The following is a 15,121-nucleotide window of genomic DNA, read 5'->3' on the forward strand; positions in this document are numbered from 1 at the left end:
TTTCTTTGTTGAGAGACACGACAGTTAAGGTCACTGACATTATATGAAATATGTTTGCCAAAATTGACACTGCGGTTCTACTTCTATCCATCTTGTCTTGGTGAAGTTCTTATGTTCTCCATTTTGACCGGTGTCAGTCCCCAAACATATGCCAGAAGAGTTGTCAGAGCTAATGCGCAGAAACAGCAGATGCTATTGCAAGCCATTTTTGTGGGGCTTCTTTAGTTCTCATATCTTTGTCTGCTGTTACAAGAAATGGAAGAACAGAGTAGGTAACAACTATCAGCAGGATGTGCTTTGAGATATTACTGTATCTAATAGAGCTTTATGAAGAACTTGTGATAAGAAAACAATGTTAAAAAAGATTTCCCTGAAAATATTTGGGGATGTACAACACTGTGATGATATCACCCAGAGAGATGGGGAAAACTTGTGTTTGTTCACTTATCTAGGCTCAGATCTATACATTCTGTTAAGGGCTTCTATACATTCTGCTAAGTGTCTTCTAGTGTTTTTTTCTACTGGATGGAAAGAATGGAAAGGTTTGAGATTGTTATTCATAACATCACATCCAGGACAGATCTTGGCAATAGTGACACATTTACCAGTTTCTATCAAATTGTTAGAACAAAATTCCCCTCTGTTCTCATTTAATTTGCATGTATTTTCTCTTTAAAATAGCAGTAGCCAAATAGGAGATGTTGTGTTCCATTTGCATGTTTGGTAATTCTGCTTTGATAGGAACTTTTGGTACACTGAATCACTGAAAATAAGTAGGAGAATAATTATGTAGGCTTCCTTTCAGTCCTGCAAGTTCTTATCAAATGCAAATAATAGCAGCTGATACTGTAATGCTAACTGACTTCTCAGGTACTAAGCCATAAAACAAGAAATTTGATGTGGAAAGCCTTATAGCCAAAGCATCAGGAAAAAATGAAAACTTACAAATGAATGATGCAGATCTTGTTAGTCTTAAAACGATTTGAGAATTTTTGGATTTTTGCCATAAATTTATGGTTGAATTTCAGTATTCTGGGTCATTGTTCTTCTTATGTCAGAGCAGGTGTAACATGTCACTTTGCAGAAACTCACCAACTGCCCCTTCAGAGTCAGATGGGAATCTGAATTCGTGTCGCTGCAGAAGATCCTAATGAGGCATGGTTTTGGTGTGCATTCCCCAAACAACACTGCTGACCAGAATCAAAGCCTACCTAATTAAGACTAAATTAAGACAAGTATGTGCACACAGTAGACTTCAGTGAGCTGTTCTGAGTAATCATCTCCTCTCTGCATTCCTTAAGGAGGCCTGAATTATTATTTTAGAGGACATGAAAATTTTCAATTGTAGCACATATCGTAATAGTGCCACATTTTCATACTGATCTCAGTAGCTGTGAACTAAAGAACAGATTCAGTATTTGTACTGCTCTGCACTGGTGAGACCTCACCTGAAGTACTGCGTTCAGATGTGGAGTCCTCAGTACAGGAGAGACACAAACCTGTTGGAGAGTGTCCAGAGGAGGGCCACAGAAATGATGCAAGTGATGGAACACCTCTCCTGTGAGGACAGGCTGAGAGAGCAGGGGACGTTCAGCCTGGAGAGGAGAAGGCTCCAGGGAGACTTGAGGATGGCCTTTCAGTATCTGAAGGGGAGCTGTAAGAAAGAAGGGAACAGACTTTTTAGCAGGGTCAGTGGTGACAGGACAAGGGAGAATGGTTTCAAACTAAAGGAGGGGAGATTAAATTGTATATAAGGGAGAAGGTTTTTTTTGCAATAGGGGTGGTGAGGCACTGGCACAGGTTGCGTGGAGAGGTGGTGGATGTCCCATCCCTGGAGATATTTAAGACCAGGCTGGATCAGGCTCTGGGCAGTGTGATCTAGCTGTAGGTGTCCATGCTCATTGCAGGGCAGTTGGACTACATGACCTTTAAGGATCCCTTCCAACTTGAATGATTCATGATTCAATGATTCTACTTAATATATCTGTGGAATACATGCATACGGATGCACTTCCTTTCAACTAGATCAAAAAAACTACACATGTATACTTTGTGAGAGGGCATGCCAGTAACATTCTTCACCCTAAAAGTTTGGTAATCCAGAATCACTTGTTTTAAATCTGTTTATTACAGAAGTAGTCTAAAAGACCTTAGTGTTCATCAGAAGACATTTTAAATGTGTATTAATCGACTCTGAGTGTTACAAAGTATCTTTGATATGATTATTTTATAATTACAAATAGTTATGCAACTATTTACTTCATATTTAAAAATAAGTGTAACTGTGATTTCATTTTCAGAAAGTTGTTTACCAGTAGGGTAGCAGTGTAAAAAATACCAAAAATTATTAGATGAACTCCTTTCATGAACTTGGTAGGTATTAGTTCTCCTTTGCTAGTAAAGCACTCAATGAATTTGCTGTGTTTTTCTTCCTGCACAGTATTTTATTCTGTGCGAGGAAAATGAATATTTTATCCTGTAAAGCTGTGAATATGACTTAAAGTGAACAGGTCATTTGGATTTATTTTTCTCTCTTTTCTGACAGTGAGCATATTTAAATTGAATATGCTGTGGATTTCGGGCTCTAACTGGCAGAAATATCACAGTAATCTTCATTTCTGAGGGTCCATCCTTACCCTGTGAAGCTTCCATGAAAAGCAATCGGACTTCTCTGAGATAAACTGTTAGCCAGTTTAAGGAAAATAGAAGATCTATACCCTGGGTATGTATTAGGGTGAATCATGGATGACTCTTGAGAGGCTGTACAAGGGTTAGGTGGAGGCAGAGCATAGCCTCCTCCTCCCCACAGGGAGGAAAAATGCCCCACAAGGAGACTGACCAGACTGGATTTCTCCCTAGAAATGAGAGCAGGAAAAGGGCACAAGGGCAGGGATCTCTCTGCCTGCTATTGTATCCCAGCCACTGCGCCCAGCCAGCTGCAGAGAGAAGGGCATCCTGCAGTTGCATGGGCTGTGAGAAATTGCTTCACTTCACACACCATAGCATGGAGTGCTAGGCAGGCTGGTGTCATGGGTTCCCAGCCCAATGAGAGGATGAAATTTAAAGAAGAGAATAACTGCGTTTAACAGGGAGTCACTAAATTATTACTAATGCCATTGGGATTCAGTGTAACAACATTAATCATGTCTTTTGCTATTCATGTATCTGTACTGTGTAATTCCTCAGGAATGTCTTTTTTTTTTTTTTGGCATTAATTAATGTTGACTATTTGTTACAAAGTATAACCATAGAAGTGCTGTAATTATTCTGCTTCAAAATAGGCCTCAGAGAAAGTGGGAGCTCTTTAAACTTCCATTCCAGCATGCTTAAAAAACATCCTTTAAAATGAAAGCAATTTGATGGCTGGGAGTTCTGTATAATCCCATAGGATATGAAGAAGGTCTTATTCTGTTCCTCTTCTGCTCTGCTGTTTGGTGAGAGGCTGAGTGAGCCTCTTCATCAGCCTTGCTTCACTGATTCATTACGCACTGCAGTCTAAAACTTGTCCCCTTTGTTGCAGTTGACTCTTATGCAAACACACCCACAGGGAATGTTCAGGACGAGTATCCCAACACCTGCCATCCAAAATAGGCATTCTGTTCTGCTCTGCAAAAATAGAAAAATGAGATACAGATAAGTAGAAACTCTGGGAAAAGGAGGCAGGTTGTTGCACCAGTGCATGAGATTCTCCACATAGGAGCAGGAGAAACATTAGGAGATCCCAAACAATTGTGGTGTTTTACTGAACGTTAGTGCAGAAATTGCAAAGGAAAACAGGCCAGAAAACAACAACAAAAAAACAGCATTGCTTTAGTACGAATTTAGGGTCAATCTATAGCTGACAAGGATCTGTGTCATATTGCTCATATTTGGTGGCATGAGTGCCTATATTTAAGCTTTTTGCTCTTTACAAGCTCATCAACAGGGTGAAATTGGGAGCTTTGCATAATGAGTAGCTGTTCTTATGTGTATATTACTTAGAGGTGCAGGCAGTCTCTGAAGGCATGTTACTCTTGGCGTTTCCCTTCAGGTTGCCTATCCCTGTGTCCCCTTATACAAAGAGAAAATCTAGCATCTATAGCTTTACCACTGCGGTGGGTTAGCCTTGGCCAGAAGCCAAACTCCCACCCAGCCACTCCCTGCTCCCCCTAGCCTCAGTGGAATGGGGCAGAAAAGAAAAGAAGAAAAGCAGGAATGAGAAAACTTGTGGGATGAGATGAAACAGGGAGATTGCTTATCAATTGCCATCGTGGGTAAAACAGACTTGCTTTGCTCTTAAGTTTATTGCTGATTAAAATAAGTATTTCACTACTAATTTGGGTTGTGGGAAAGAAAAACACAAACATTAAAACACCACTTTAAAACAACCCCTTCTACCTATTTCCAGGCCCTGCATTGCTGCTGAGCCCTCTCCTGTCCTAAGGGCTGCAGGGGGTGAGGTGTGTGGGGTTTCAATCAGCTCCTAACAGTTCTTTCTGCCTCTCCTTCCTCTAAACACTTTTCACCTGCTCCAGTGTGGGTCCTCTACATGGGCCACATTTTCTTCAGGAATATGTGCCTGCTCCAGCATGGGTCCTGCATGGGCTGATGTGTAGACAGATATATGTTCTGCCATGAACCACCTCCTCCTCTCCTCCTCTGCTGCATGCTGCAAACCGAGCGTGAAAAATTGTGGTATATGGGACCTAATAGTGAATGGAGATAGATGTGATTTCATTCTGAGAGTTCTGCAGACAGTCTCTCTGACCTTAGGAAACAAGATAACACAGACAGATGACATATACTATGGAAGTCAAAATGGTAGGGAGCCCTTAAAGTATCAGAGTGATGTTTTGGAAACCAGTGACTTGTAGATCAGAAGCCACATGAAATTTAAGAAGGGAAAGTCAAAAGAGGATAGGAAGAAGAGAAGTTGAAGTCTGAAGGAGACCCAGGCATCCTCCTCCAGCACCTGAGCTGGGAGAGGTAAGCTGTGAAGCACATCTTCGGCAGAGGCAGCAGCAGCACCTGCTCACCCTAACCCAAACCCACCCCTCTCCTCACTGGTACTGAGAGCTGACTATGAGCAAAAGGACATATATTTCTATGAATTATTGATATAATATGGCTCTACTTGAAAATTTTGTTGTAATTTAGTCCTAGCATTCAGTGAATAAATATCAGACTTGGAAATGCCGTCACCAATACCATATGTGGTGGAACATACAAAACTTAACGTCATTTCCATAACAACTTTTGCTTCTTACTGTTTCCATTATGAGATTTTTACAAAATTAAAGCTACATTTTTGCTTCTAAGGAAAATATCTTGGTTTGTTGCATCCTGAAATAGCTCAGTTTTCAGCAGTTACAGAAAAATAATTTAGGTCTATGTACAGACTACGCTGAAAATGCAGCCTGAAAAGGGAAAACTCACTAAGATCATGATTATCTGAAATCAGTCATAGTGGAATAATGTATATATCTGCAACTCAGGCAACAGCTGTTGTAGGGATGATGAGATTAGAAGCATGGTAGAAATCTCTAACTTGAAACAGCAGACACTGTTCTGTGTCCGTAAATATAAAAGACCCAAAGAGTGTCTGATTGAGATCAGAGCATGACTTGCTTGAGCTTGTTACTCAAATCTGCTAAGAATTGAATCTTGTTTGTCAAGTAGAATTGCATCATTTTTCAGTTAATTTATGAATTGTGATTTGGGCTACAAATATGAAGTACAGTATGTCATAGTAGAAAGTTTCACAGTGAAATGAAATGCAGACATAATATGAACAAAAATAAAACGAAATGCACTCCTGTAGGATCAGGGGAATTATTGTGATCTGGTTATCTAGTGATGTGTCTTATGCATATTTACAACTGTTATCCAGTTGGCTTGCAAATGTTAGTATCTTCTGAAGTTAGCAACACTTTCAAAGAAAGCACACAGCAAGACTGTATTAGGTATTTCTTACAAGTGCTTCACTAAGAGTATGAAATAACTTCTGAATGTGAGGCCGAGCTTTCTAGACTAAGCTTATGGACAGCAAAAAATTCATTATGGATTAAAAAAATAAAGCTTTCATTTTTACTTGCTTTGATAAGGAAAAGCTGTTCATCACTCTTATTTTTTTAATAAATAGTTTATGCAAATAAATATCAAATGCTGACGAGAGTTTGGAGTTCAGCACTTAAAGCACATAATAATAAGACTGATGTGTGATTTGGGTTCCTACTCTTTTCCTAGCTGGTGGAGAATTTAAAAACAGGAGAATAAGGAATCACAAAGAGCAAATGGCATTTTTACACTAACATTGCCTTCTTTGCTGTTCCTCTAAGAAGTCTTCCAAGTTTTCAGCTGAAATCTGTTTATGTGTACAATATCGATCAACAAGGGATAACGAAAGAGCATAATATACAGTCCAAAACGAATAATAGAGAATAGCTAATATGGAGTAAATCTGAATTTCTTGGGAGAAGAAAGACAATTTTCCCCAGTTTTCCTCCCTCTTTATACATTTTTGATGTACGCTTTGCTGGTACACTTTTCTGCTGCACATCATTTTCTGTGTGTGTGAGCAGAAGTTCAGTAAATGCTATTCAACTTTTGAGTCCCGTGGGAGGAGAGTAAGAAATATCAGTTTCCTTTTTCAAATATGTATATATAATGCATGCCTGGAAGAAGATTCTTAATTCAGAAACTGAAGGCATTGCTTGCAACTTGCAACTAGCAGGGCGGAACTGCATTCACTGAGCTTGAGGGGGAAATATGAAACAGAAACAGCATGAGAAAATTCTTGATATGTTTGGTAACTGCAGGAATGAGTTTACATTCTTGACAAATGAATAGGATCCGGAAATGTCACAAAAAAGGGACTTGCTAGGGTCTAGTGACTAATCTTTAAGTTCTTTAAATTCAGTTTTTATTTTTTCTGGTTTATCTGGAATAAAATAGACCCAAATTCAGTGAAAACATGAAATACATAATTAAGATAGCCACACAGTTAAATGTTCTTGATGCGTTCCTCATACAAAGACTCATACAAAGACTATTGGGATTTGACTTAATTTAAAATAGTGACCAGATATGACATGTTTTAATTCTACTGATGTTGGAAACCTGCAAGGATGTAGTCCTAGCTCTTCCATGTATTTCTGAGTTGCAAAGGGAAATTATATAAAAGCGAGATGATTCACTACTCTTTGTGTGTTTGTTTTAGAGGAGCACTAGCTATTACACTAGTTACCAGAGTGACCAGATCCCTGTTCTTCCTAGGGAAGCAAAGGAAGTAAAAAGCATCAGACAGCAGGGAACGGAGGGCTCAGTTTACAACCATCCTTCAAAGGTCATTATAATTAAATGCCGTCACAGATTACGTAGTTCTGTGTTTGTATCTTCACTGTTTGAATCTTCAAATCAAAACTGGTCTCTATATCAAGAGCCCACTGTTAATACTGTTTGGCAGAAAGAGATGTAGGCTGTATGTAGAAATGGGATGTTTTATCAGAGGTCAGATTAGAGCTTCCAGCTTTCAGATTTATACATTATATAATTTTTTCTGTGGTGATGACTGGTGACATTTCATTTTACATTAAATTACATAATAATGTCAAAGTTTATCTTAAAAATACATCCAGCTAAAGCAGTATCATCAAGTTGAATGTTTGGAGCTATTTTAAAATCTATTTCAGATAAGATTCTTTGTCATAGTATGCTTTGAATGTTTTCTTGTAAAAGTGTCTAAGGTTTTACCTGTTCCTGTGATGATCATAAGAATAAAAACAAGGAAACTCAGTTTTTCCTTCTACCTTTTTCTCATGTTTCATGTCATCCATCTCTTCAAGATCATTTTGGTTGCTAATAACAGGATTGGTGACAGTATGCTGCATGGTTTGTGGGAAGCACATATGTCACCAGCAAACACTGGGCTGGACTTTCTTGAACTCATGTCAGTTGCGCACAGAAAATTAACTTATTCTTTTTGTTTCTTACTCACTGCAACGTCCCCTTGTAGCTGTTTGTTTTGCAAATATACTTTTCAAGTTGATGGTATCCTTCTGATTTGGACTTCCGGGGATTTCTAGTATTTAGTTTTCAGTCTCTTGGTTCATTCCTTTCACATTACTTAGTTTAGTGTGAAAACACGAGTACTGATGAAATAGTGTCTTCTGCTGTGGATACATCATAAAGGATTGCATCACTATAACACAAAGCCAAATGGGAATTATTACACTGATTTAGTACTGAAGTTTGATCTAAGCAGTTTCTACACTTTTCAGTATATTCTATAGAATGGGTTTTGATAAGTAAACTTTTTTCCCACTGTAACATTAAATTCTGACAAAACAGTAATTTAATTAGCTTTTCTGTTTGAAACAGCCTGTGCCTATTGAAGTGAATAACAAGATTTCACTTCACTGGGGCAAGACAGAGCAGACAGCTGGGAAGTACAAAGTGGTGTGTGGTTTAAAGTTAAAACGAAAAAGCTGCAGTATATTTTTCTTACTTGGACAGCATTCTTTCAGAGTTGATCTGTATTTTGCAGAAATGCTTTTGTTAATTCTGTTGACCAGCCTTTATGCTTTTAACAATTAGCCACAAATAATTCAACTAGAAAAAATACATGATCTCGATAAGTACACCTATTCAAGTCAACAGGTTCGAGCAGTATCCTGTCCGTTTTATATTAATAGGTGTTTTTATCTCAAGTCAATACTTACTTAAATTAGGTCTGCAGACTGTGGCTGGGTGTTTGCTTGTTTGCCTTGTCTTGATAATTGCATATTGATTTCTTCCTTATACTTAGGATATGATGCTTCAGCTGTTTCGGGGACTGGATTTTCTGCATTCACATCGTGTAGTGCATCGGGATCTGAAACCCCAAAATATCCTTGTAACCAGCAGCGGGCAGATAAAATTAGCTGATTTTGGTCTTGCACGAATCTACAGTTTTCAGATGGCTCTTACGTCAGTGGTAAGTTTCTGGAGGCTTTTATTTTTCTTCTAATGCAGCAGAGTGCTTAAGTCTCTGTGGTCCTGATAAGTAGCGTATTGTAACTCTGCCTCTAAAACCATCTCTACTGTTGAAGTTACTTGTGTCTGCAAAACAATTGCTTTCCTGCTTGGACTGAATTTGTTATGGTTACTTTGTAGAAGTAATCAATTACTGATTACTGGTTCTGAATTAAATCATGACTGATCACTGAAGGATAGATATGTGCTAGTTTTCTGAAACCTCATCGGTCTAGCTTTTGTTGTGATTTTGGCTTGTTTTACATATTAAACCCATTAAAGTTTCAAAAGTATCATTAAAGTTTCCAAAGTATACCTATATTAAGACAAAATTCATGTTGATGCTCAGATAATCTTGCCTGGAAAAAAAAACCACAAAAAACCAGATAATTTTGAAAATGCTACACTCACGCCTTTGATCCCATCTCTGTGTTTGATCCCGTATTTTAGTGAGTAATTCCAAATAGCACTGTGTTGGAGGCAGCTGAAGTGAACCTGGCAGCTAAAATCACAGCTGTTTCCCAAGCCAACTGTTAAAGAGCACCTTCAATATCTCTAGGCCTCCTGCCACTGTTATCCCTCTCCAAGGAGCTCCCCTGGTTGTCCTTGGCTCAGACATGAGCTTGGTCCCAGAAGATCTGGCCCTTTCATGCATTAATTCTTGTAGGAAAGCTCTGCCAGCCCTTTGTTTTTGACCCCGTTTCCACACTTGTTGACCCTGCCTCCGGAATCAGCTGTTGTTAGTTTGGCACAGCATCTCCTAAGTGTACTGAAGAGTAACGGTGCTGCGTACACTGTTGGGTGTCATTGTTGTTGCTTGCTCATGAATAATCTTCTGTTTTCTGTTCCAAGTGTCACGACTGCCATTGTAGTATTACTTATCCTAAAGTGAAGAAAGGGAGAAAAGGAGAAGAGCTGAGAGGTGTCCACTTTGCATTTTACACTGTACTGTAGAAGTTAGCCTGGCTCACATTGGTAAAAAGCATTCCATCGTTAGTTGCTGTAGGAGTCTCACTGCCACTCTGTGAGGTAGCAGTGACATCCTGGGTTTCAGGGTCAGTATGAATGAAGACAGGAAGCAGCAGCAAACAGTATCATCATCTTGGTAAATGTATGAGAGTATCCTCTTCTCTTGAAGCATAAGTAAACTTGTGTTTCGGGGTTTTTGCTGTTTTTTGTTTTTTCCCATTGCCTGTAGGACATAGCCTAATCAAAAGCTGAAAGAATATCTCAGCAGAGGTCAGTGAGGACTGATCATGTTGTAACTCAAAAACAGAGCTCTGAAGAAACAGAGAGAAAGGTTGTTCCTAAATTGTTGTAGTTTTTCATCAGGTAGTCAGAAACAGTAACAGTTTCAGTGATTATATCTATTGATCCATAAAATCCTTTAAACAAAAATTGCGGAGTTATCTATGGCTGCCAGCAGTGTGCTTTTGAACAGCTCTGCATAACACGAGGAAAGAACATACACAGAACTGCACTGGAATTTTTCCACAATCAAGTAGTCTGCATAGGAAGGAAAGTCAAAAGACCCAGAAGTACAGCACTAATACATTCTAATACATTCACTGTGATAAAACCATACCAATATCTGCCTGTATGAGAACATTACCAGAATTCTTACGTGAAAGATATGCCTATGCTCAAGTGTCTAATACTTGCCTGCTAGAAGAGGTGGCTCAAAAGCCATCCACTGGTATCCTTAGCACTGGTATGAACTAGAGTTCTTTAGGCCAAGGGACTCCAAGTGCAAGGAAGTCCTGTGTTAACACAATGCCATTGTCATTGCAGCTATGCTAAAGAGTATTTGATTTATTCAGGCATCAAGAACAAATGAAGTATATGGATGTAGGCATGAATATCAGCCTTCATACCTAGAATTTACTCTATTAGGATTTTCTGTTCTAAAAATTAAAGCTGTGACCAAAGTCAGTGTAGTGATATAATGTTCATGCTGATGGCAGGCCTAAGAGAAAGGATGGTGTCTTAAGATACAAAAAAGAGTGTTTTCTGGAACACCTTGTGCTATAAACCTTCAGAATCAGCTTGTGTCTGTGTGTGCAGTAATCAAAGATGAGTCCTTGCAGCACGATAGTGTGTGGTTTTAAATGTCAATCTTCATTGCTCTTACAGAATTAGCTTTGGTTAGAGACTTACTAAATGGGTATTAGCTGGCCCCATGAGGCCGTGAGTTTTCCTTTTTTGAACGTAACTTTTATTTTTGAGCGGCTGCTTTGGTGTGCTAATTCTTTTTTGCTTTTTTTTCCTCCATTAAAATTCAGTCTTTTAAAACCTTTTCTGTTTTTTTTTTTTTTTAAACACAAATTAAAAATATTATGACTGTGTTGTTCCCAAAATGAAGTCTAAATTGCAGTCCCTTGCCAGGCAGTGAGTAAACTTTCATTGACTTCCAGATTTGTTTTGACGTGTTTGCAGAAAAAATACTGCCTTATAAAAGACAGCAAATATCCAAACATATGTCAGTTAATAAAACTCCAAGCATGCAAGGACTGGTTTTGGATCTTTATTAAAAAGTGATAATGCAGACAGGAAAAGATATAAAGCACGTTGCATGTGCTGTCATTGTGATCAGTGGAAGTGCTCTGCAACATTTCCTTCAGAAGAGAATTTTGCTGCAGGATGAATTGCTACGAGAAGCATCTTTTGAAGTATCTGATCTTTCCCAAGATGCAACCTCATTCTTTGCTCACAAAGAAACTCTTCAGTTGGGACAAAAGGAGCTTGCCATGGAAGTAATTCAGTACAAACTGATCCAGCCCTGGTACTCGGGGTGCTGCAAGTGGTAACTTCAAAGTGGGCTCTCTCTGACAGCCAGTTATTTCTCCAATACTGAAGAATCCTTCTGGTGGATCTGGCCTGGTCATCTGGGCATGCTGCGATCATTTAAGAGACGTCTTAATAATTTCTTCAGTGACTGAATGATTCATACTAACGTTACGCATCCCTGGGGGGGCAGGGTAGAGATCAGTGCTAGCAGCTGTGGTTGGACTGAGCGGCTGATAGGGGTCTGAAATGACAGCACAAGAGAAAGAACGAGGCTGGGGCGGGGAGTCTCAGATTGAGGATAATAGAGCACGCTTTCGGTTTCATCCTAAGTTAGCCTCTTTTTCAAGTGTTGGTCTTGGCCCTTGGGGAAATTTTGAATAGGCTTTGTGATAGCAGAGAAGCTCCATAGGAGAGAAGAGGTGGATTGATGTGACTTTGTAATTTTAGAGTCTGATGGCAAAAGCTAATGAACTATCTACATTTTTCTCTGGTTCAGGAAAATGGGCTCTTGGTTTTAACTTTCCCTCAACAAAGGAGCAGGTGGCCGTCTTCAAAATCTGAAGTTACATTATGAAAAAGAAGTAAGCCATTGTCTGTTCTTTCTTGACTTTTAGCTGCCTTGAAGAAAATAAATGAAGCTGAATCATGGCACAGCAGAGCGCTGAGATAAGTGCACTCAGTTGTGATCGTAGCATGTAGGTGAAGCTGGGGATGTTCAACTTTTAAATCGTGACCTGCCTTAAAGAACCTGAGTGAAACTGGCAAGATGTTAAGAACACACAATACTTTCTTTGAAAGTGTGTGTGCTTTACCTTAGATGGCAGTGCTACTGATGTTTTTTTTCCCGTGAAATGCAAACAAAATTGTTTTATGTCTTCCTTTTAGAGAAACTTGCTTTTGGATTTACTGAACATTGGAAAGGACAACAGATCACTTTCTCTTCTGATGCTCTAAGTTGTTTAATGCTGAGCTCAGATAAGTTGACAATTAAAAACCAAAAAATCCTGCAGTTATTGTCAGTGAATAATTTTAGATTACGCTAGCATTTTATTTGAGTGTTCCTTCAGGATAAAAACTTTCCATCCGTTTCCTGGCAGCCACTTCAGCACAAATGGTTTACATGTCACATCATGCAGGAACTTGGGTTTCATTTTGTTGGTATAGTAGCAAGGGAGCATAAAATAAGTTTCGCTAACTGGGCTTACTTTGTAAAATAAATATATAAATTAGTTACAGCGACAAAAGCAACAACAGAAAAGATGGAAAAAATTGCTTCCAAAAGAAAAGAGTGTTTTCCTGTTTTCTGCCTACTGCTGCATTGCAAGACACTAATAAATGCCACTTGTTAGTAAATACTGTGAATATAAGCTCTTGTTTGAGCTAATATGATAGTTAAGAGCTTGGAAACAGCACAAAGAAATTTCTTATGCTTTGATTCATTCTTTCTATCGTTTCCTTTCTTTATTCAGCCACCTTTCGATGCCACTATGCTTCCTAAAATCCAAATATTTATGTGTATGTAATAAATCCTGCAGAGTCCATTCCAATGCCAGATTTGTTCCAGCAAACCCAGAGTGTGCTTCATTGGGACTTTAGCCTGAGAGGCGTTGGCTAACCGTGAATGAGCCTGATTCAGCAGGCCCCTTATAGCTCACAGTTAACATCAAACATAAGGGTGGGCCTACAGAAATTAATCAAGAGCTTGTCTCTGGTGAATCAGAGACACAGTCTGAGCTGTGTTAAAAGGTGCTCCAGTGGAATAAGTGAAGCACTAGACTTCGTATCATATGGATTTTGATAAGAATGTAAGTCTTCCTCCCTCACACAGGTGGAAGTGACACTGTTTTGGTACACTGCATCTTTACTGATGTGTGGAAGCACATCACCTTAGATCTGAGCCCATCTTTAGCACTTCCCTCACGATGCATTTCTCCAGTCCACGCAAGTGTCGCAAGTGTCGCTGAAAAGGAAAATGAGTCACAGCCAGCCATCCAAAGGATCAAAATATGCGTTGCTGAGCTTGTGAGTGCTGCTGCTGAAAGGTTGTGGTTGTTTAGGAATGCATTGTGATTAAATTGGTTGCCTTATTTAAGGAAAATCTCTCTTCCCTGCTTATGTAGAGTTCTGCGTAAAAGGTCCATGCATCTTGGTTTGTGAAGCAAACAACCAGATAGTATTCTCCCATATAGGAAAAACGATTTCTACCATATAAAATAAGTAATTGATCTCTGGAGCCATCGTAAGAACAAAAATCATTAGCAGCACACTGACAGAAAACTCTGCAACTCACATCATTTCAGTGTATATTTAAGTTGATTTTACTCTGATCAGATGTTCACTAAGACAGCTCAGATTTACGGAAAAACATCTATGGACAGATTGCTTAATGTAACAGTATAATCAAAGACCAATACAGAAACGCACATTGACAAACTGAGGAAATTAGAAGTTGCTTTTGTTCAATGGTATGATAGTTTCTGGAAACTGACAACTGATTTTTGTTGCCCATCACAAGATATTTGGAGGTTTTTAGACTTGTCTAGGAGAGTGCTCATAGAGAGACAAAGTAAGGCTGTTGGTTTTAGGATCACATCCTGGAGATAGTATTCTAACAGTGTCATTTCACAGCCAGCCTAAGTAGACGTAACATTTGTAGTGCTGCAGAAAGGATGATTCTGCTTTGAGCCACACACCCCCATCCCCTCCCTTAGTGGTCATGCACTTACAGTTTGAGTGAAAATGAGCCCCACAAAAAGGAGTTCCTGATCTTCAGTTGGATTAGGCAATGCAATCTGTACACAGCCGTGTGAGTGGAAACACTGACTGATACAGGAGAGTGAGCATAAGGATGGGGTCATCCTCTCCATAGGCATCTTAGGTTTGTTGGAGTCTGCTATGAAACCACATCTGAAGTTCTTCAGCTGAGGACTCAAAAAACTCAAACGTGGAAAAAAACCTCACAGTTCACACTAACTTACCCTGTTTGGAAGATGTTAGATGAACAACCAGTTACTGGTTCATTTAAGGCTGTTACTGTATCTGGCGTTAAGAAAACTTGTATCTGTATTAACATTTGAAGTATTTTTTAACCTCCAGGTGCCAAGGCCTGAGTTCAGGGCTCTGTACTGTTCCTCCGCAGCTGATACCACAGCTCACCCTTGAGACCTGCTAGGAATGCAGGGAATGCAACCCTTTGCTGTGATTCAGGCCCAGATCTATCATGAACCATAAAAAGACTATCTTTTAATCTTTAAAAGAAAGTAAATTACTTTTCAGTAAACAAGCAAATTGGCTCCACGTGAGAATGTCTGCTGTGACAAAAAAAAAAACAAACGCTTTTCGG

General features: G+C 39.2%; 1 protein-coding gene across 1 annotated transcript in view; it reads left to right on the plus strand.

The window, feature by feature from the left end:
* The window catches only part of CDK6 (cyclin dependent kinase 6), a 125,619-nt gene that overhangs the window by 50,423 nt on the left and 60,075 nt on the right, over positions 1–15,121 (plus strand). The window contains exon 4 of the mRNA XM_065731282.1: positions 8,786–8,953. Coding sequence (XP_065587354.1) covers positions 8,786–8,953 — 168 coding nt within the window. The remainder of the gene's footprint in view (positions 1–8,785; positions 8,954–15,121) is intronic.

The sequence above is a fragment of the Cyrtonyx montezumae genome, unplaced genomic scaffold (assembly GCF_038088225.1).
Source record: "Cyrtonyx montezumae isolate F1298 unplaced genomic scaffold, pur_monq_1.0 scaffold_14, whole genome shotgun sequence".
In the NCBI taxonomy this organism is placed as follows: domain Eukaryota; kingdom Metazoa; phylum Chordata; class Aves; order Galliformes; family Odontophoridae; genus Cyrtonyx; species Cyrtonyx montezumae.